The sequence below is a fragment of the Panthera leo genome, chromosome B3 (genome assembly GCF_018350215.1).
Source record: "Panthera leo isolate Ple1 chromosome B3, P.leo_Ple1_pat1.1, whole genome shotgun sequence".
NCBI classification, from domain to species: domain Eukaryota; kingdom Metazoa; phylum Chordata; class Mammalia; order Carnivora; family Felidae; genus Panthera; species Panthera leo.
In genome coordinates, this window is record NC_056684.1 from 60,553,071 (window position 1) to 60,572,809 (window position 19,739).

At 40.7% G+C, this 19,739-nt stretch overlaps 2 protein-coding genes across 10 annotated transcripts in view; one reads left to right on the forward strand and one right to left on the reverse strand.

The window, feature by feature from the left end:
- The window catches only part of ZNF106 (zinc finger protein 106), a 62,019-nt gene extending 48,875 nt beyond the window's left edge, over positions 1-13,144 (forward strand). For all 7 annotated transcript variants that reach the window (XM_042942264.1, XM_042942263.1, XM_042942266.1 and 4 more), the window contains 7 exons: positions 2,381-2,572; positions 3,095-3,157; positions 3,866-3,985; positions 4,521-4,592; positions 5,406-5,477; positions 8,410-8,556; positions 9,247-13,144. In XM_042942264.1, the coding sequence (XP_042798198.1) occupies positions 2,381-2,572; positions 3,095-3,157; positions 3,866-3,985; positions 4,521-4,592; positions 5,406-5,477; positions 8,410-8,556; positions 9,247-9,303 (723 nt within the window). In that variant the 3' untranslated portion in view covers positions 9,304-13,144. The remainder of the gene's footprint in view (positions 1-2,380; positions 2,573-3,094; positions 3,158-3,865; positions 3,986-4,520; positions 4,593-5,405; positions 5,478-8,409; positions 8,557-9,246) is intronic.
- Positions 13,145-18,962: 5,818 nt separating this feature from the next.
- The window catches only part of CAPN3 (calpain 3), a 50,286-nt gene continuing 49,509 nt past the window's right edge, over positions 18,963-19,739 (reverse strand). For all 3 annotated transcript variants that reach the window (XM_042942301.1, XM_042942299.1, XM_042942300.1), the window contains 2 exons: positions 19,409-19,467; positions 18,963-19,045 (listed from right to left, as the gene is read on the reverse strand). In XM_042942301.1, coding sequence (XP_042798235.1) covers positions 19,019-19,045; positions 19,409-19,467 — 86 coding nt within the window. In that variant the 3' untranslated portion in view covers positions 18,963-19,018. The remainder of the gene's footprint in view (positions 19,046-19,408; positions 19,468-19,739) is intronic.

Below are 19,739 nucleotides of genomic sequence, written 5' to 3' on the forward strand. Positions count from 1 at the left end.
CTGTAAGCCCGTATGGCTTCATTCTTTCCTAACCCAAAGAGAAATTCATTTGTTGAATGAACCTATATTGAACATCTGTTGTTATGTTCTAGACCTTAGGATGATGCCTAGGAAATGAGGAAAGACCAGTTCTTGCTGGCCCTATATGCTTTGTTAATGTAGATGGACTTCCGTCTTGTAGACTTTAAAGTATAAGAAGCATGATTGAATTTATATTTTAGAGAAAGTCACTCTGGAGTTGATGAGATAGGAAAATACTGGTCCTAGTAGAGACAGGGAGCTCATTTAGGAGGCTTTGTAGTAGAAGGTGACATGAAAGGTTAGACTAAGGATGAAGAGAAGAGAATGGATGAAAGATAATAGAGGTAGAGTTGATGGGTTTGGTTGCTAATGAGTTGTAGTGCCATATCCCAAGTCATTTGGTCATCTTTTAACAGCACATTAGAATGTTTGCTATGTTATGCCCAATTATAATATTATTCATATGTGTAGTGAATACCTACCAACTCTCCTTCCACATGTGAGCTGGAACCACTACTTCTTTTTTTAATTGTTTTTTTAATGTTTATTTATTTTTGAGACAGTGTGAGAGAGTGTAAGCAGCAGAGGGGCAGACAGAAGGAGACACAGAATCTGAAGCGGGTTCCAGGCTCTGAGCTGTCAGCCCAGAGTTCGATGCGGGGCTCGAACTCATGAACCATGAGATCATGACCTGAGCTGAAGTCAGATGCTTAACCGACTGAGCCACTTAGGCGCCCCTGGAACCACTGCTTCTAAGGGATACAATAAAATACATCATGCCTTCTACTGTTAAGAAGCTTAGGGGCGCCTGGGTGGCTCAGTTGGGTAAGTGTCCGACTTCGGCTCAATTCATGATCTCGCAGTCCGTGAGTTCGAGTCCAGTGTCGGGCTCTGTGCTGACAGCTCAGAGCCTGGAGCCTGCTTTGGATTCTGTGTCTCCCTTCTCTCTCTGCCCCTCCCCCACTTATGCTCTGTCTCACTTTGTCTCTTAAAAATAAATAAGTTTAAAAAAAAAATTTTTTTTTAAAAGAAGCTTAAAATCAAGTTAGAAGAATCTAGCACATAGGTAATCAAGTACCAAGTTATGAAGAGATCACAGAAGGGTAATTAGTGAAGGTTGTTACATTCCAGATGTGAAGTGTTAACAGCCTACATTAGATTTGGTTAGGGCAAAAGAAATGAAGAAGAAAGAATAAATTTAAAATATTTTAAAGGATAAAACTTGATAATTCTCTAATTCTCTTTTGTGAGAGTAATGTCATCAAAGGTAGACAAAAGTCAGGAACCGGACTTTTGAGGCAGGATGAAGACAAGAAATTGAAATGTAAATGGTTGAAAAGCCACAGAGAAGGTGGATTTGGAAACAGAGATTTGAGAATCTCTGCAGACATCGGAATTTTGAAGCCTCGTGAGCACTGAGCCCTTGTTGGTTTGTCCATACACCTGAATGCAGTGCTTCTGAGGTCTTAACAGAAAGCCAGGGCTGTTTACTAGAGCCTGTCCACCAGTGGTCTCTAAACTCCCATCAGGCTGTTTCCCCAGCACCTATGATGGCTGGAGTCATTGCTTAGCCCTGGAGGCTACCAGCTGCTCTTTTGTGAAGTTTCTACGAGTTTCACCCCTTGCATGTGCCTGATGTTCCTTTTTAGAGATTTTGGGGAAATGGGAGACTTTATGGACAAGGTTGGTGTGGGACTGAGGGAAGCAAGTCTAAGATCTGAGGTAAAGGAATGTTTAGGAATTCAGGATGTGACCATGCCACTCTGATATAAAAGGCTTCTCTAGTTCACTAAATGATGTCATGAGAGATGACATAGAACCAGAAATCAGAAGGACTTGGGAATAACAGGTGGAGAATGAGAGATTCTTACTGAAATTATTTGTAAGTAAGTCATTCTCAGTGGAGAAATTTGGAAACATATGACAAATTGTTTGCGTAAAGTTTGGATGACAAAATACAGAGAAAGAGCTTCTGGGTCTGTGGCAAGGAAAATGTATGAGCGTATGAAAAAGAAAGTCGATCATCCGTTATCATTAACCTAAGGAAACTGAGAGAAGGCATAAAAGAGAGTCAAGTGCTAACTAGGATCAGATAGTATAGGTTGAAGTTAGAAATGTGTTTATAATGTAAGAATTTGCCATGCCCGCACTAGAATGGGGGAGAAGGGAGTTATGGATGCAAAGAGAGTTGGAATGGGAATAGCAGAGGTTGGGAAGTTAAAAGATTCGCATGGGGTATGAGAACTTAACAGGTAGTAGAATTTAAGAGTTTGAATCAAGGTAGTGATTTGGGTGAGTTGATTTTGATATTTACCAGCCAAGCTGCTTTTATTTCATATAATGGTGGCTTATTTTTCAGAACAACAAACGACTTGAAATCTTTGAATGCCATGGCCCTCGGGCTGTCAGCTGTCTTGCCACAGCTCAGGAAGGTGCCCGAAAGCTGCTTGTTGTTGGATCTTATGACTGTACCATTAGTGTCCGTGATGCACGGAATGGACTCCTTCTCAGGACCCTAGAGGGCCACAGCAAAACCATTCTTTGCATGAAGGCAAGTACAGTGCAAGATAACAGGAGTCAGTTGGCACAAATAAAAGGATTTGAGTGACATTTGTCTTGTCATCTAATGCCTTATCTACAGCACCTCATCTGGAAAAGAGCAAGGAGATTATGGTGCTTTTCTTTAGGCCTGGGTGACCAAGGGATGTATTTTTTTTTTTTTTTTTTTTTTTTATGGGGTTGGGGTTGGACTGTATTTTAATACATTAATATATTAATGGAGAAACAGTGTATTTTATTATAGAATGTAGATACACTTTAAAGTCCTTCTAGGCAGTTTCACAATCGTTCTGACGAGGTAACAAACCCAATAATACATTGTCACTTCATCAGAGTACCTGGTGGTAGGCCCTAAGTTTCATTTCAGAAAATTTGAGGAACTTAGTGTCTTGTATCTAGTTGATGCTCATCTCAAAGTGGGTTGGAAGTTAGAATTCAACAGTGTGCATTGCAAATTACAGAGAAAGCTCAGAACCTTTTACCAAATGTAACTCAATGTATTTTTTTCTTTAAGGTGGTGAATGACCTTGTGTTCAGTGGCTCCAGCGATCAGTCAGTCCACGCGCACAACATTCATGTAGGTTGTGTTGGTGTAAAGAAATCTTTAATGGAATGAAGATTAAACCTTGAAGAATTCCTCAGACCTCTTGCATTTTATATTGCAAGCTTAATATTTATATTGAAAAGCTTAATAATAATCCCTACCTGCATAAGCTCTTGGAAGATAGTGAGCACTTGAGAAATTCTGGCCTCTTCAAAATTTTTAATGGGGGACAGATTCAAAGTTTACATAAGGTTTAGTTTGTCTCATTTAAACCTGAGATAAATTGAGCATCTGAGGCTCTGAGAAAGTGGATGTGATACATAGTTTAAAATAGAACAAATAAAAACAGCTGAGAGATTCTGCTCAGGTCATAGAGGCAGCTCTTTGACGCTCAGTGCCCAGTCTATAAACCTGGGGATACTGCAACCTCAGGGACTTGTCCAGACACAACAAAATGATAAGAGTGAAAATTCTTTAAAACCTGTAAAATACATACAGATAGAGTTGTAGCCCTTCTCTTTGTGTGACAATAGGTTCTCTCCATCAGGATACATTTCATGCATATTATATATGTATATTGTAATAAATGCTTATGCAGGTACCTGAGCTGTTAAAATTAGTACAGCTACGTTGTGTACAAGTAGGCTCAGAATTACGACTTGGAATAATAGAATCATAAATCTCAAAAGTCAGAAGGAATCTGGAACGTCAGTCTAGTGACTTGTCTCTTTTCTGATGCAGACTGGTGAGCTTGTGCGGATCTATAAAGGTCACAATCATGCAGTGACTGTGGTGAATATCCTAGGGAAAGTGATGGTGACTGCTTGCCTGGATAAATTTGTTCGTGTCTATGAATTACAGGTAGAATTTAGATCCAGTATTTTGCTTGAATGATTTGGGGAATAGGCCTGTTTGGGTTGGGTGTTGAATTATTATTATTATTGTTATTGTTATTGTTATTGTTATTATTTTTAATACAGTAAGGCTGGGGTGGGACCCAGGAATCTGCATTTTTCACAGGCCCTCTAGATAATTATGAAGCAGATGATCCTTGGACTGTCAGAAACACTGCTCTGAAAGACATGGTCTGGCTCACAGAGGTCAATACTAAAATGGTTTTTGGAGAGCAGAGTTAGTCTCTAAAACCTGTCTAGTTCTCTTGGTGTGCAATTTCAGGTTTAGACTTTGACATTGCACAGAAGTTAGTTTTCTCATTTCCAGTTACCAGCTCCTCCCTTGAAGACTTATTCGAAAGATTGTCATTAGATTATGTTTCTGTGAAAATGCTACTGATGCTTCAGTTTAGTGCTAAACCTGCCAGAGGCCTCCAGGGATTATGCTTATTAACCACAGGGTATAAATAACCTTAATTCTCTATTTTTTTCCTCCACCTAAGTCCCATGATCGATTGCAAGTTTATGGAGGACACAAAGACATGATTATGTGTATGACCATCCATAAAAGTATGGTGAGTGTTATTAGCCATGTTACATATTTGCTTTTGAATATGCTTATTACTAAAAACTACAAACTGATAACAATATTACTATTTATCACTTCCAAAAATGACACGTTTCTGGTAGGCATTCTGATATTGAATGCCTTTCTTTCTTTTGGCATGCTATTATCGAGAAGTAACCCAGTGACATTGTTGAATATTCCCTTTTCTATTAATAGCTAAAATAACTACAATAAAAATCTGATAACACCATTAAACAGAATATAAGTTTAAAATGTTCCCCCAAAAATTGAGTGGTGCTTTTTCCAGAGACATTATGATCCGAACAGAACATTGGAATAGAGTCAGGAGATTAGGCCAGTATGGCATAGTGAAAGCAGACCTAAAAGTAGAAGCTAACTCATTTAACCCTGCTAAGCCTTGATTTATTTTATTTTTAAATTATGTGGTTGGACCAGAATGGGTGTTTTTCAGACTCTGAGCCTTAGAACCCTTTGTTCCAGTGAAACACAGACGGCTAATATATTATGCCCGAGGTAGCATACAATGCCCCGTAGCCAGAGTGGACCAGTTACAATGTAAGTGGGTGCCGCTGAGCCCTGCCACTTATGCTCTCAGCCAGCGTTCTGGAAGGAGCAAGGCTTCAAAGTATCTATACTAGAAGATACTTCCCCACTGTTGTACTCTGGGGCTGGGTTTGGTTTAGGTTTGTATTTTCTTGTAGCTGGTACAAGGAGCTTTTGACATGTATTTTTGGGATATTGAGTAGTTGTTTTTTGTGTGTTGTTTTGGTCTGATAGGATAAACCTTTCTTTCCCCCAGATTTACACTGGCTGTTATGATGGCAGTATTCAAGCTGTGAGGCTGAATCTGATGCAGAATTACCGCTGTTGGGTAAGGAGTGAAACTGTTCTTATGACCAGACTTAGGAGTTGTTTAACCCTAGGCTAATTTATACATCTTCATCATCATCAATTAAGCATTTTTATATTTGAGTGTCTACTTTATGCCTCCTGCTATAGGCCAAGGAAGCTTATTTTTAAAACCTGTACATAGGGGCATCTGGGTGGCTCAGTCAGTTAAGCGTCCAACTTTGGCTTAGGTCATGATCTCACAGTTCATGAGTTTGAGCTCTATATTGGGCTCTGTGCTATCAGCACAGAGACTGCTTCAGATACTCTGTCTTCCTCCCTCTCTGCCCCTCCCCCGCTCGTGTGTGTGTGTGTGTGTGTGTGTGTGTGTGTGTGTGTGTGTGTCTGTCTGTGTGTGTCTGTGTGTGCGTGCTCGAAAATAGACATTAAAAAAAAAGAAAATATTTTTATCATTTATTTTTATTATTTTATTTTTTTTTTTTTTAATTTTTTTTTTCAACGTTTTTTATTTATTTTTTGGGACAGAGAGAGACAGAGCATGAACGGGGGAGGGTCAGAGAGAGAGGGAGACACAGAATCGGAAACAGGCTCCAGGCTCCGAGCCATCAGCCCAGAGCCTGACGCGGGGCTCGAACTCACGGACCGCGAGATCGTGACCTGGCTGAAGTCGGACGCTTAACCGACTGCGCCACCCAGGCGCCCCTTATTTTTATTATTTTAAAAATTTTTTAAATGTTTATTTTTGAGAGACAGAGTGAGCGGGGGAGGGGCAGAGAGAGAGAGAGACACAGAATTCGAAGCAGGCTCCAGGCTCTGAGCTGTCAGCACAGAGCTTGATGCGGGGTTCGAACTCACAAACTGTGAGATCATGATCTGAGCCGAAGTCAGATGCTTAACTGACTGAGCCATCCAGGCATCCTCAAGAAACATTTGAAAAAAATGATTTAAAAAAGTTAAAACTGTACATAAAATACTTCCATACTTCTTTCATGAATAATCTATTTTAAGATTAGATATGAGGTATGTTTATGTATCATCCACCCAGGTTATTTCTTTGGTGGTTTTTGTTTATTATAAAATCAGTACATGCTTACAAAAATGTCAAGAGTACAGTTGACCCTTGAACAGTGCAGATGGTTATAGAGGCACCAAACCCCATACAGTTGAAAATTTGCATATAACTTATGACTCCCCCAAAGCTTAAGTACTTATAGCCTACTGTTGATCCTTCCTGACAACATAAACAGTCAATTAACACATATTTAGTATGTTATATGTATTACTGACTGTATTCTCACAATATAGTAAGCTAGAAAAAAGAAAATGTTACTAAAATGTAAGAAGGAGTGTCTGTCTGGCTGGCACAGTTGGTAGGGCATGTGACTCCTGATCTCAGGGTTGTGAGTTCGAGCCCCACATTGGGTGTGGAGATTACTTAAGTAAATAAGATAAAATCATAACGAAAATACCTTTACAGTACTATATTGTTATTTGTTGATAAAAGTTCATGTATAAGTGGATCCATGCAGTTCAAACCTATGTTGTTTAAGGATCAACCATTTACGAAATAAGTGCAAGTGTTTATTTTTGTGACCTGCTTACTAGCTTATACAGGGATTACTTGTATTAATAGTTTGATTTGTGTCCACATTGGTTTTTGAGGAATAGGCCAATAAAAATTTGTATTCTGGAAGGTTTTAAACTTCCATTGCCTAGGCTAAATTGCCTGGTTTTTATTTTGGGGTGGGAGCTCCAAACTTTTATGTTGTTCCTTATAGGCCTTAATTTGTTTCATCAGTTCTAATATTAGTAGTGATCAAAGAAACGTTTATGACTGAAATTCCCCCCTCCCAGTACCCTAACATGCTTTGTAGAATTGATGGAATGAAATTGACACCCTCCATTTTTAGATTGGGCTCTGTACTGACAGCTCAGAGCCTGGAGTCTGCTTCATATTCTGTGTCTCCCTCACTCTGTCCCTCTCCTGCTCACACTCTGTCTCTCTCAAAAATAAAAACAAACAAAAAAAAAAAAATAAATGAACGTGTTAGAATTAGAATTGTAAGATTTATGAGAAGCAGGCTTGTAGGATAAATACCAAGACAGAGTTTGTATGCTTTCTGACTAACAAGTGAAACTGAGAATTGAGCCACATTTATTTATTATTAAAAAAATTTTTTTAACGTTTTTATTCATTTTTTGAGAGACAGAGACTGTGAGCGGGGGAAGAGAGAGAGGGAAACACAGAATCCGAAGCAGGCTCCAGGCTCTGAGCTGTCAGCACAGAGGCTGAAGTGGGGACTCAAACCCACAGATGGAGAGATTATGACCTGAGCCGAAGTCAGACGCTTAATCGACTGAGCCACATTTACCCCTGAGCCCCATATTTTATAGTAAAATTAGAATTTAAAAAAAGAAACAAGATTGTGATTCAAGTGATAAAGATTCTGAGTAAAGTCAGCCTTCCATAGCAACGTAGTTTTATCAGACATTTTTATTTTCAAGTTTATAAATCAGCATTTCTTAGAATTGTTAGAAACAGCCCCTTCAGTATTACAGAGAGCTCTTAGTCTTTTTAAATAAGTAGACTAAGGAACTCATTCTGTGATGGCAAGGTAAAAAAATAAGTGTGGTGTAAACTGAATTATATGATAAGTTGTCTGTCAATTTTTGCTAACCTTTTCCTTATCTCTCTTAACGATACAGCTATCTTAGTGCTTTGCCTTCTCAATATCACACAGTGTCAAGACTTTCCAGGCTTTTCAAGGCTCCTCATGATATTGTTAATTAATGTGGGTGCCTCTGGCTTTGTTACATTTTCTAGCTAAGAATAAAGCCTAAGGGGATTGCTTTTTTTTTTGCCCAAAACTTATAGGATACAAGTGAGGGGCTTTCTAATCGCAGTTGCATGCTTCCTGTACACTTTTTAACTTTCCTTTTTGTTCTCTTTCCAGTGGCATGGTTGCTCTCTGATATTTGGCGTTGTGGATCATTTAAAACAACATTTGCTCACTGACCATACGAATCCAAACTTTCAAACTCTGAAATGTCGCTGGAAGAACTGTGATGCCTTTTTCACCGCTAGGAAAGGGTCTAAACAGGTACCTGAGTGGGACTTGAGGCCGACCTGGGGTCTATTCGACTGCTCAGAGCAGGCAAACCTTTTTTGCCTTATTAGAATGTTGAGAATTGGAATAAATAGGGAGAGATTTTCCTTTTTATTATTATTATTATTCAGAGATTTGAGGAATAGCTTAATGAGGTTTCAGATGATGAATTAGGTAGTTTTTTGGTTTTTTGTTTTTTTTAATTTTTTTTTTTAACGTTTATTTATTTTGAGACAGAGAGAGAGCATGAACAGGGGAGGGGCATAGAGAGAGGGAGACACAGAATCTGAAACAGGTTCGGGGCTCTGAGCTGTCAGCACAGAGCCCGACACGGGGCTCGAACTCACGGACCGTGAGATCATGACCTGAGCCAAAGTCGGACACTTAACCGACCGAGCCACCCAGGCGCCCCGAATTAGGTAGTTTTTGAGAAAGAGCCCAAAGAGAATGTTTTCAAATGTTCCAAATCCAATAACTGAACCTAGAGGTTTGTTACAGTGCTCTTGTATAAGATAAGAACTCATCTTGAAGTGCATATTTTCATGTAAGTTAGCAAAGTGCTGGGTCCTAGGTACCTTTAATGTGTGGATCTTAGAATGTGCCCATGAAGTTCTCCTTGGCTTTAACTGTCTCTTGTCTTACTATCAACTTTTCTCTCATGGGCTCTTTCCCCTTTATTCCTAGGATGCTGCAGGACACATTGAACGACATGCTGAGGATGACAGCAAAATTGATTCATGAAGCTTTTTGCCTCCCATGTTGGGAAGTTATTAATTGAACTAATTTCACATCGGCCCCTCACAGAGGCCACAATCTTCCCTTCCCCAGGGAAGCAGGGAAGGAGAAAGTTGTTACCAGCCAGGCTTACCACTAACATAAGTCTGGGCAGCTCTATGGGATGATAGTTACACTTTAAGTTCTTACTGGAGGTTTGTTCGATTTAAACAGATTTTAGGGAACCATACTTCTCTGAGACAGCATGGAATATAGTCATCTATGCTACTAGTATTCTCCAGATGTTTATTAAAAATACAGATCTTAATTGGCTACTCAGTTTGACCCATATGATTAATATGTAGTCGTTTCTTGATTTCAGTTTGCAAGTTTTAGTTTACGTTCTTATGATGGTTTAAACCCATAGTCTGGCTTTTTAAGTACAAGTTTGTTCAAATGCTAGATTTTTAGGATCAGTTTTAATTTTTTTAGTTCTAATAACTGGGTATTTAAATTAGAAGCAACTAGTTTCCTTTCTTAACGATTATGTGCAGTGTGTTTCAATATCCTCTTGCTTTGTAGATGGACAGAGCTAGCTTTAAATCTCAAAGGGACACACAGTAGATTATTAACGGCTAGAGCGACTGCTCTGCTGATATTTTAGGAACTCAACAGATCACATAATGACAAGTCCTCACAGACAGCACTTCCTTTCGAACCTCTGTTCAAGTTGTGATAAGAGTACTCAGTTCAAGATAGTGCACAGACCCAACGTCTACCTTGGAATTTTGCTGTTAGACCCAGGCACTCACTGCTGCGGGTATTGTCAGGCTGTTTGAACTGGAGGTGTAGATCTCCTTTTCCAGTTTTTGACTCGCCAGTCCTGCTGTGGGTTTGCAGCCTTTTAGTTTGCTCCATTACAAATCCCTTTCTCCTCCACTATCTAGCTGTGCCCAGACTGTTGGCAGCCATCAAATGCTTCCTCTGGGCCCCTGGGGTGCTTTCCACCCACCTGCAGCACTCAAGAAGGGGGAGTTAGGATAAAGCATCTGAATACAGTCTTGAGGGGCTCAAGCAGGCTTCTTAGAGACTTATTTCTGAACTGGTGTCTTGCCTTCACCTTCCTTGTAGCTGGCCAAGAAGAGTGGAGCATGGTGAGGGTGAAGACGCTACTTGTCCACTGAGAGCAGACAAATTAACAAAGCCTAGTGAGACTGCTTTGTTTCTGGATTTTCTCTGGACTCTTGAGAGAAGCTATAGAAGTGTTGCTTTCTAGCCTTTTGTTTCTGGATTCTCAAAACTCTGAAAGATTCTTCAGAGTGGTAGAAGGGAAAAGAGCTCAGTGCCACATACCAGGCTTCGGGATGTGACGCCTGCTGTTTTCTAGGATCGCGTAGCGTGCAGGTTTATCTCCACCCCTTTTAGTGCACACACACACCTACTCACATGTCTTCACTCAGGCTCTAGGGCTGGGGGACTTCATGAAGCATTCATGGAGAGGTTTCAAGAGGGTATGAAATTGTACGCAAGTATGTGTTCTTTTTTTCCAGGAAGAGCTCCAGGGGTTCTTACTGGATCCAAAAAAAAAAAAGCTAATCTAAGAGCTACTGCTAAATAACGAATGGCCCCAAAAGCTGTTTACTTCTATCCTTGTGAATAGGAAGACTTTTTGACCAGACTATTGATGTTTGCATGATACCTGAGAGAGAAAGGAGAAGATTCTCTTGCATAAAATGTATTTGTGCCATTTCTGTATGTGATTAAGAAGCTTTCTTACCTCTCCTCCTCATTTCTTGTACGGATGAGCAGGGAAGCCAGGCTGTCATGTGGGTTTGGGAAGGGTGATTTCCCAGGAAAGCTGTCAGAAATTATTACTACACCTGGCATTTTATTCAGGGCTGTCGTGAAGCTGCATTTCTGTGTTGATTGGTCAGTGTGTTAAGATAGTCTTGCATACTCTGTTACACATAGGTGCTCTTCTGTCCTGCCTGAGGACATGTCTGAAAAGATGAGCGTGGTGGAGCCTTTGGACAGCAGGAAGGGGATATGTGAGGTGTTGGGCAATCGTGGGGAACCTTTGAAGGTATGATAGAATCAGTAACAACTGATTTGGGTTTAATTTTGGTAGAATTGTGCATAGTCTATCTGCCTTTGTGTGTGCAGGGTGAATGTTCCTTGGACGTGTGTATGCGCGTGGGCACCTATACCTGTAATGCTTTTCCTCATTTCACACACACACACAATTTGAGGCCATGGTAATAATGTCTTTGTTTCAAGAATGTGTGAAATTCTTTTATTGCAGGTTAGTGTGTTATCCTAAGTGCACTATTTGAGCCCTCTGTTTAGAAATAAAGGCACCATAAGCATCTTGGCTGCTTATGGTTGTGTTATTACTTTTAGGGGTCTTGAAAGTTATGCAGAACTTTGACTATTTTTTGTCTTTTACAGTGTCTTAACTGATGCTCGCCCTCTGTCTTCACTTAGAGAAGAGGGGTGGCTCAGGTTTTTGCCTTGACTTGGTGTTTAGTGCTTAATGAAGGAAGGTGTTAACATGACCTGACAAAACCCAACTCATTTCTTGTAAGGAGTTGGAGGCCATTTTTAGAATGTTATCTTTAATTGCCTGTGCCTACTTCTAACGGCTAGAAGCCAAGAAAACTGTGGTTATGAGTCCTTTTGTGTGCTTATGCTAGCGTTTTAATGGCAGTTTGTTATGACAAGCTATCAGTCACTTCAAGTTTTATCCCAGAGTTTTTAATCAGGTTCAAAACTTATTTTGGCGCTCCTCTACTCAGTTAGAAAGCAGTTAAGCACCTAAGAGCAAAGAATTATCTCCATCTGATGTTACTTGAAACTGAGGAAACGCCATTGCTACTACAGTCCTACTTTTGTGGGGAAAATATTTTTCTGCCTCCGAAGTGAGCAGTTGAGTGTTTAGCTCCTGACCTTCCTGTAATTTATAGGCAATATTATCGCTGTTCACGTGATTGTTTGTCTAACAGAGGGGGCTTTTTGTTTTTGTTTTGGGATATTGTATACAGTAGACAACTTTAGTGAGTAGGTATGTGGACAATGTGGTGGGAGTAGGTATACAACACTTAGTCGAATGGTACAGTATATTTTATGGAAAAGAATTCATCGGAGGGGAGATCAAAGTATCTTGTGAAGTGGGATTTAAACAGCACATATCCTCTTGGTTTGCTCAAATCACTATGATTTGTTTGCGCACACTTAAAAATTTTGTTTCTGCTACCAAAAGGAGACCTCCTAAAACTGTTATATACAAAGGCCATGCCTGCCACATGGGTAAAATTGTGATTTCATCCCTGCCCCAAATGATCACGATTTTCAGGATTTCAGAGAAGCCGTCTAATGGATATGATAGAAGCCATGATGGAGGTGGTTTGGGTTGTATGAGTTCCACATGCAAGTGGATGTGAAATCTTGGTGTAAACCAAACATAGTGCTTACCAGACAATAACCTCTAACCTCACCTCCAGCCCCCAAGTCTGTGGCCCTGCTGGGTCACATGACAGCTGACTCCTAGATTTGCCCTAAATTCAAGGCCGTAGCCCAGTTGAATCAGTGGGGGAGGAAGTTAAGGAGGAAAGGCTGTTGAAGATCTTTCTCCTGCCTAAGAGAAATATATGCCCTAGAGCTGCTCCAGTACCCTTGGTCTCTGAATTTTTTTATATATTGAATATGGATTAGAAGAATGAAATCAGATGACATTTGACTGCAAAAATGTTTATAAGCAAATAGCTTAGCCTTCTTACATTTTGGTATAAAGCTGTGAACTTCATAACTTTGTAAAGCAAGATATAAAGCAAATACAAGAGGAAAATAAAGTACTTTTACTAATTGTTTACTTTTGCTACCTTATCTGGATATTAATAGCCCACCCTTTCTTTTCCATGTTGGAATAGACAGTAAGAAGAAAACTGGGTGGGAAACACAAGATGGTTATAGATACGCCACAGACCACGATCCAGATAAGTTTGGCAAACAGCTACATTTATGAATTTGTCCAAGGTCATAAAACAGGTTAGTTAATGGAAGAGCAAGATTAAAACTACATCTCTGGGGTTCGAGATGGCTGTGTAGAAGACCCTGAGTTCACCTCCTCCCAGGTATAACAATAAATTTACAGCTATAGAGGGAATAATTTCCCTCTGTAAAGGACCTGAGGACTAGATTAACAGGACCTCCAAAAGGAAAGATACAAGAGATACATTGAGACAGGTAGGAGAGGCAGAAACTCATTCACCCTCTGGATCCTACCTGAGGTACAGCCACCCACTATTTGGAAGGGATCCGAGAAATAGAGCTTTCCCTTGAGGAGTGAAGGGAGTATGCCCCACTTGAGGCACCCAGACCCTCGTGTCTGGCACCAGAAAGACAGACTCTCAAAACACCTGATGTTGAAAATCAACAGGGATTATGTCCAGGGAGACTATAGAACTGTAGGGAACAAAGAATCTACTGTTAAAGGGCTCACATGCCCACCCACTCATCCTGAGATCCAGTGCAAAAATAATTTGAAAAGTGCCTAGACTCTGACAGAGGGAGAGACCCACTTGCTAATCCTAAAGTGGCAAACAGGCAAGAACCTGCAGTGACTTTCTCTGGGGATGGAAGCACTGGCTGGTGCCAGTTTTGCAATCTTCTAACCAGCTGGTGACAGAGCTGGTGGGCACCATTTTTGGTGCTCACCCTGTAGCCTCCTAGCACTGGTGAGCATACTCCGTGTCCCACTGAACCGATGCAAGCAGCCACACCACAAAGGGGCCAGGTGAGTACACTGCAACTGGGCTGGGCATGTTCCACCCTCCCTGTGCAGCAGCTGTGCCCCAACCAGATGGACTCAATAGATACATACAGAACATTCCATTCAAGCAGCAGAATACACATCCTTCTCAAGTGCACATGGAACAGTCTCCAAGATTGATCATTAGCTAGGCAACAAAACAAGTCTCAATGAATTCAGGATTGAAGTCCTATCAGGCATCTTCTCCAACTACAATGGTATGCAACTAGAAATCAAATACAAGAAAACTGGAAAAACTAGAAAACTGGAAAAACACAAAAATAGGGACACTAAACAATATGCCACTGAACAGTCAGTAGGTCATTGAAGAAATCAAAGATATAGAAGTAAGACCTACCAAATTCTGTGGGATGCATCACAGGCCTACCTCAAGAAAAATAAAAATCCCAATCTAATGTTCTAGTTAAAATAACATATAAAAAGAAAAAGCCCAAAGTAAGTAGGAGGGAGGAAACAAATATCAGAGTGGAAATAAATGAAATAGAGACTGCAAAGACAGTAGAAAGGTCAGTGACTAAGAGCTGCTGCATTGACAAGATAAAACTGACAAACCTTTAGCCACACTCACCAAGAAAAAAAGGACTCACAATCAGAAAGAAAGGGAGGAGACATTGCAACTGATACCACAGAAGTATAAATCTAAGAGACTATGAACACCAACAAATTTGACGACTTGGGAGAGATGGATCAATTCCTAGAAACATACCACCTACCGATGCTGAATCAAGAAGAGATAGAAAATCTGAACAGACTGGTTACTAGTAAGGAAACTAAATCAATAATCAAAAACCTCCCAACAAACAAAAGTCCAGGACCAGATGGCTTCCGTGGTGAATTCTACCAAACATTCAAAGAAGAATTAATACCCATTCTTTAAGAAGAATGGGTAGTAATTCTCAGATTCTTCAAAACAAACAAAAAACAGGAGGAGGGAACACTCTCAAACTCATTTTACAAGGCCATTATTACCCTAATGCCCAAACTAGACAAGGATGCCACTAGAAAATTACAAGCCAATATTCCTGATGAATAGACATTCAAAAATCCTCAACAGAATACTAGCAAATCGAATTAATACATTAAAAGGATCATGTCTTAGGGTGCTTGGGAGGCTGAGTTGGTTAAGCGTCCAACTTCAGCTCAGGTCATGGTTTCACAGTTTGTGGGTTCGAGCCCCAGGTTGGGTTCTGTGCTGACAGCTCAGAGCCTGGAGCCTGCTTCAGATTCTGTGTCTCCTTCTCTCTCTACCCCTCCCCCACTCATGCTCATGCGCACGCACTTTCTCTCAAAAATAAACATTTTTAAAAAGGAATCATATCCCCCCCAAAATAAAAGGATTGGGGCACCCAGGTGGCTCAGTCGGTTGAGCGTCCGACTTTGGCTCAGGTCATTATCTCAGTTCATGGGTTCAAGCCCTGCACCAGGCTCTGTGCTGACAGCTCAGAGCGTGGAACCTGCTTCAGATTCTGTGTGTCCCTCTCTCTCTGCCCCATCCCCACTCATGCTCTGTCTCTCTCTGTCTTAAAAATAAATAAAACACTAAAAAAATAAAAATAAAAGGAGGGGCGCCTGGGTGGCTCAGTCGGTTAAGTGTCCGACTTCAGCTCAGGTCACGATCTCGCGCTCCGTGAGTTTGAGCCCTGCGTCGCGCTCTGGGCTGATGGCTCAGAGCCTGGAGCCTGCTTCGGATTCTGTGTCTCCCTCTGTCTCTGCCCCTCTCCCATTCATGCTCTGTCTGTCTTTGTCTCAAAAATAAATAAACGTTAAAAAAAAAAAAGTTTAAAAAAAATAAAAGGATCATACCCATGATCAAATGGGATCTATTCCAGTAATACAGGGTGGTTCAACATCTGTAAATCAGTGTCATTCGCCACATTAACAAAAAGAAGGATAAAAACATGATCATCTCAATAAATGGAGAAAAAGCATTTGACAAAATTCAACATTTATGATAACATAACAATATAGTCAATGGGGAAAAGCTGCAAGCATTTTGTCTAAGATCAGGAACAGGACAAGGATGCTCACTTAACCACTTTTATTCAACATAGTATTAGAAGTCCTAGCCAGACAATTTGGTGAGAAAAAGATATGCATCCAGATCAGAAGAAGAAGTAAAACTGTTACTATTTACATATGACATGATATTATATGTAGAAAGCCCTAAAGATCCTGTAAAAAAAAAAAAAAAAAAAAAAAAAAAAAAAAAAAAAAAAAAAAAAAAAAAAACCACACACAAACAAAAAAACTTGGAATAAAAAATTCAGTACAGTTGCAGGATACAAAATCAATATACAAAAACATGTTGTATTGCTAAACAGTAATAATGAACTATCAAAAATCCAGAAAACAATCCTATTTACAGTTGCATCAAAAAGAATAAAATGCCTAGCAATAAATTGAACTAAGGAGGTAAACACTTACACATTGGTAACTACAAAACATTAATAAAAGAAACTGGGGACACAAATAGATACTCAATACTCCTGGATTGGAGGAATTAATATGGTTACAATGCCTATGTTACCCAAAGCAATCCATAGATTTTAATGAATCCCTATCAAAACACCAATGACATATTTCAGGGAATAGAACAATCTTAAAATTTGTATGAAACCACAAAAGAACCCCAAAATGCAAGGCAATCTTGACAAGACCCAAGCTGGAGGTATCATTGCTGCCTGGTTTCAAACCATTCTACAAAGCTATAGGAGTCATACAGTATGGTACCAGCACAAAAACAGATACACAGATCGATGCAGCAGAAATGAGAGCCCAGAAATAAATCCACACCTATATAGGCAATTAATTTCTGACGAAGTGGAAACATACAGTGAGAAAGGACAGTCTCTTCAATACATAGTGGTGGGAAAACTGATCAGCCACATGCAAAAGAATGAAACTAGACCATGGTCTTCTACCATACGCAAATATTAACTCAAAACGGATTAAAGGCTTGAATCTGAGACCTGAAACCATAAAATTCTTGGAAAAAAAACATAGGTGGTAAGCTCCATGACATCCTCTTAGTAATGTTTTTGTGGTCAGACTCGAAAGGCAACAGAAACAAAAGCAAAAATAAGTGCAACCATATCAAGTTAAAAAGGTTCTGCACAGTGAAGGAAACATCATCAAAACAAAAAAGCAACTTACTAAATGGGAGAACATAATTGGAAATTATACATCTGGTAAGGGGTTCAGATCTAAAATATGTAAAGAGCTCAGGTAACTCAACCACAACAAAAGACCCAATTAAAAAGTGGGGAGATGATCTGAATAGACATTTCTCCAAAGAAGACATTCAGATGGTCAACAGGCACATGAAAAGATACTCAACATCATTCATTATTAGGGAAATGTAAAAACCACCATGAGTTATCACCTCACATCTGTCAGCTCTGTGCTATTATCAAAAAGATAATAAGTGTTGGTGAGAATGTAGAGGAAAGGGAACCCTCATACAGTCGGTGGGTTATAAGTTGTTGCAGCCACTATGGAAAAGATACATGCACCCCTATGTTCACTGCAGCATTTTTTACAATAGCCAAGATACGGAAACAACCTATATGTCCATCAGTGGATGCATGGATAAAGAAGATGTGGTGTGTATGTATGGAATACTACTGAGCTTTAAAAAAAAAAAACAAAATGAAATCTTGCTCTTGGCAACAACATAGGTGGACCTTGAGAGTATTAAGCTAAGTGAAATAAATCAGAAGGAGAAAGACAAATACTGTATGATTTTGCTCATATGTGGAATCACAAAAACTCAGATACAGAAACAGACCTGTGGTTACCAGAGGGGAAGGGGTTTAGGGGGTGGGGCACTAGGGGATAGGTATGAAAGAGGGTTGCTTGTAGGGTAATGGATGGTAAGCAGATTTTGGGGTGATCACTTTGTAGTGTATACACATGTTGAATTCTAGCGTCGTATGCCTGACACGCATAACTCCCCAAAAAACTGCACCTACATCATGGTTTCGTTACACTCAGGTAACCAGCCCCTCCAGTTACAAGGTGACCCATTTATTCTTGCTATTCTGTACACCAACAGCTGTTCCCCCTTCCTTTCCTCATTGATCTTGGAAAGTATCTGAGTGATTCCCATGTTCAAGAAATACCAATAGGCATGGTTAACACGGGGCCCAGGTTTTGTTTGTGTGTGTATGTGTCTTCCATCCTTGTATTCTGAAACAAGGGCTCTCTGCCTGATAGAGGGGTGTAAGATTTGAAGCTACTCAACCCTGCTCTGGCTGATATCTAAATGTGAGAAAACAAAAACACAACCAAACCAGCCATACACATGCCTTTATTTAGATCAACTCTTTTCAGAATGCAGCCAAACTTATGAGTCATACAGCCCAAAGTATCCAAGCCCTCTTCCACTGAGCTAGTTTATCCCGGAGCGGGCCCATCCTGAAACAATCAGAACCAAGTACTAGTTTGGTTACTGTCCCATGAGTGGGACAACATGAAGGTGATGGAGGACTCTAGCACGGCAAATGCTGAGTGCCATTGGCAAATGCTTCCGGGAACAGCCTAGGGCAAGCTAAGGAACTTCCTTCAGAAGTGAGGCCACTCAGATTCTGAGCAAGCCTCTCAGCTGGGCTACAACTACCTGAGGCAGACAGACACTTGCCTCCATTTGGCAAAGGGACAAAATTGTTCTCCCTCGTTCCTTAACTGATGGGTCAGTGTGGGCGTGACAGATGGACAGATGCCCTGAGGCTGAGTGGGGAGTGAAGTAGAGGAGGAAAGAGACCAAGGAGGCGCCTGGAGGCTTGCGGGGGGGTGGGGGGGGTGGGAGGGGGGTAGGTGCAGCTACTGTGTCCTTTGAGGTAAGTGGCTGTAGCTATATTGGATGAAATGGAAATCCTGAGTGATCTGTATGGCCTTGGGTGAGGCCAGCTTGGTTCAGGCATACATGGTGAGCTGCAGCCACTGAAAGAGGAAGTCCCAGGATCAGAATGTGAACAAGAAAAGAGAGCCCAACCTTAAGGGTGTGATAGGGTAGGGGGAAAGGGACATCCCCAGCATGCCAGACACTGGGAAGATTTTTCTAAGAAGCAGTGGTTTATGGCATGCTTCTCCGATCTCTACTAGAAAGGTATATTTTCCAGCCTAAAAGCTTTTAGGATCCAAGTCCCCGTTGGAGCCTTCTCCCAGTACGCATTTCCTACGAGCCACATTCCTTGCTGAGCTTCCCTTTCCATTCCGTTCCCGTTCCATCCCTCCACCTTCAATGATTCCTCCACCCTGAATTTGAAGGCATGTGGTGAGTGTACTGCTTCTATTAGGCTTTACCTCTAGCACGTTGAGTTTGATGATACCGTCTCCATCCTTGTCAAATGCATTGAAAGCTCCTGTGTGGAAGAATGCACAGGCCAGAGGCCAGTTAAAGGGTCCCTTCCCCTCCAGTATTGTAACTTTTCTTAAGAGGACTGTGCACTAAGTGTTGTCCTTCAGCACAAAAATCTGCTGGGCCGAGTATCAACCATCATCCTCCCTTTGCCAGCCCATTCTGAGCTTAAAGAGAGTCTGTGCTTTTGTTCAGACCCTGTTGGATGGAGTAGACTAGAAGATGATCAGGCTGAGGTTCCTATTGCGGCTCCTGTCACTGTGGGAGGAGGGGCAC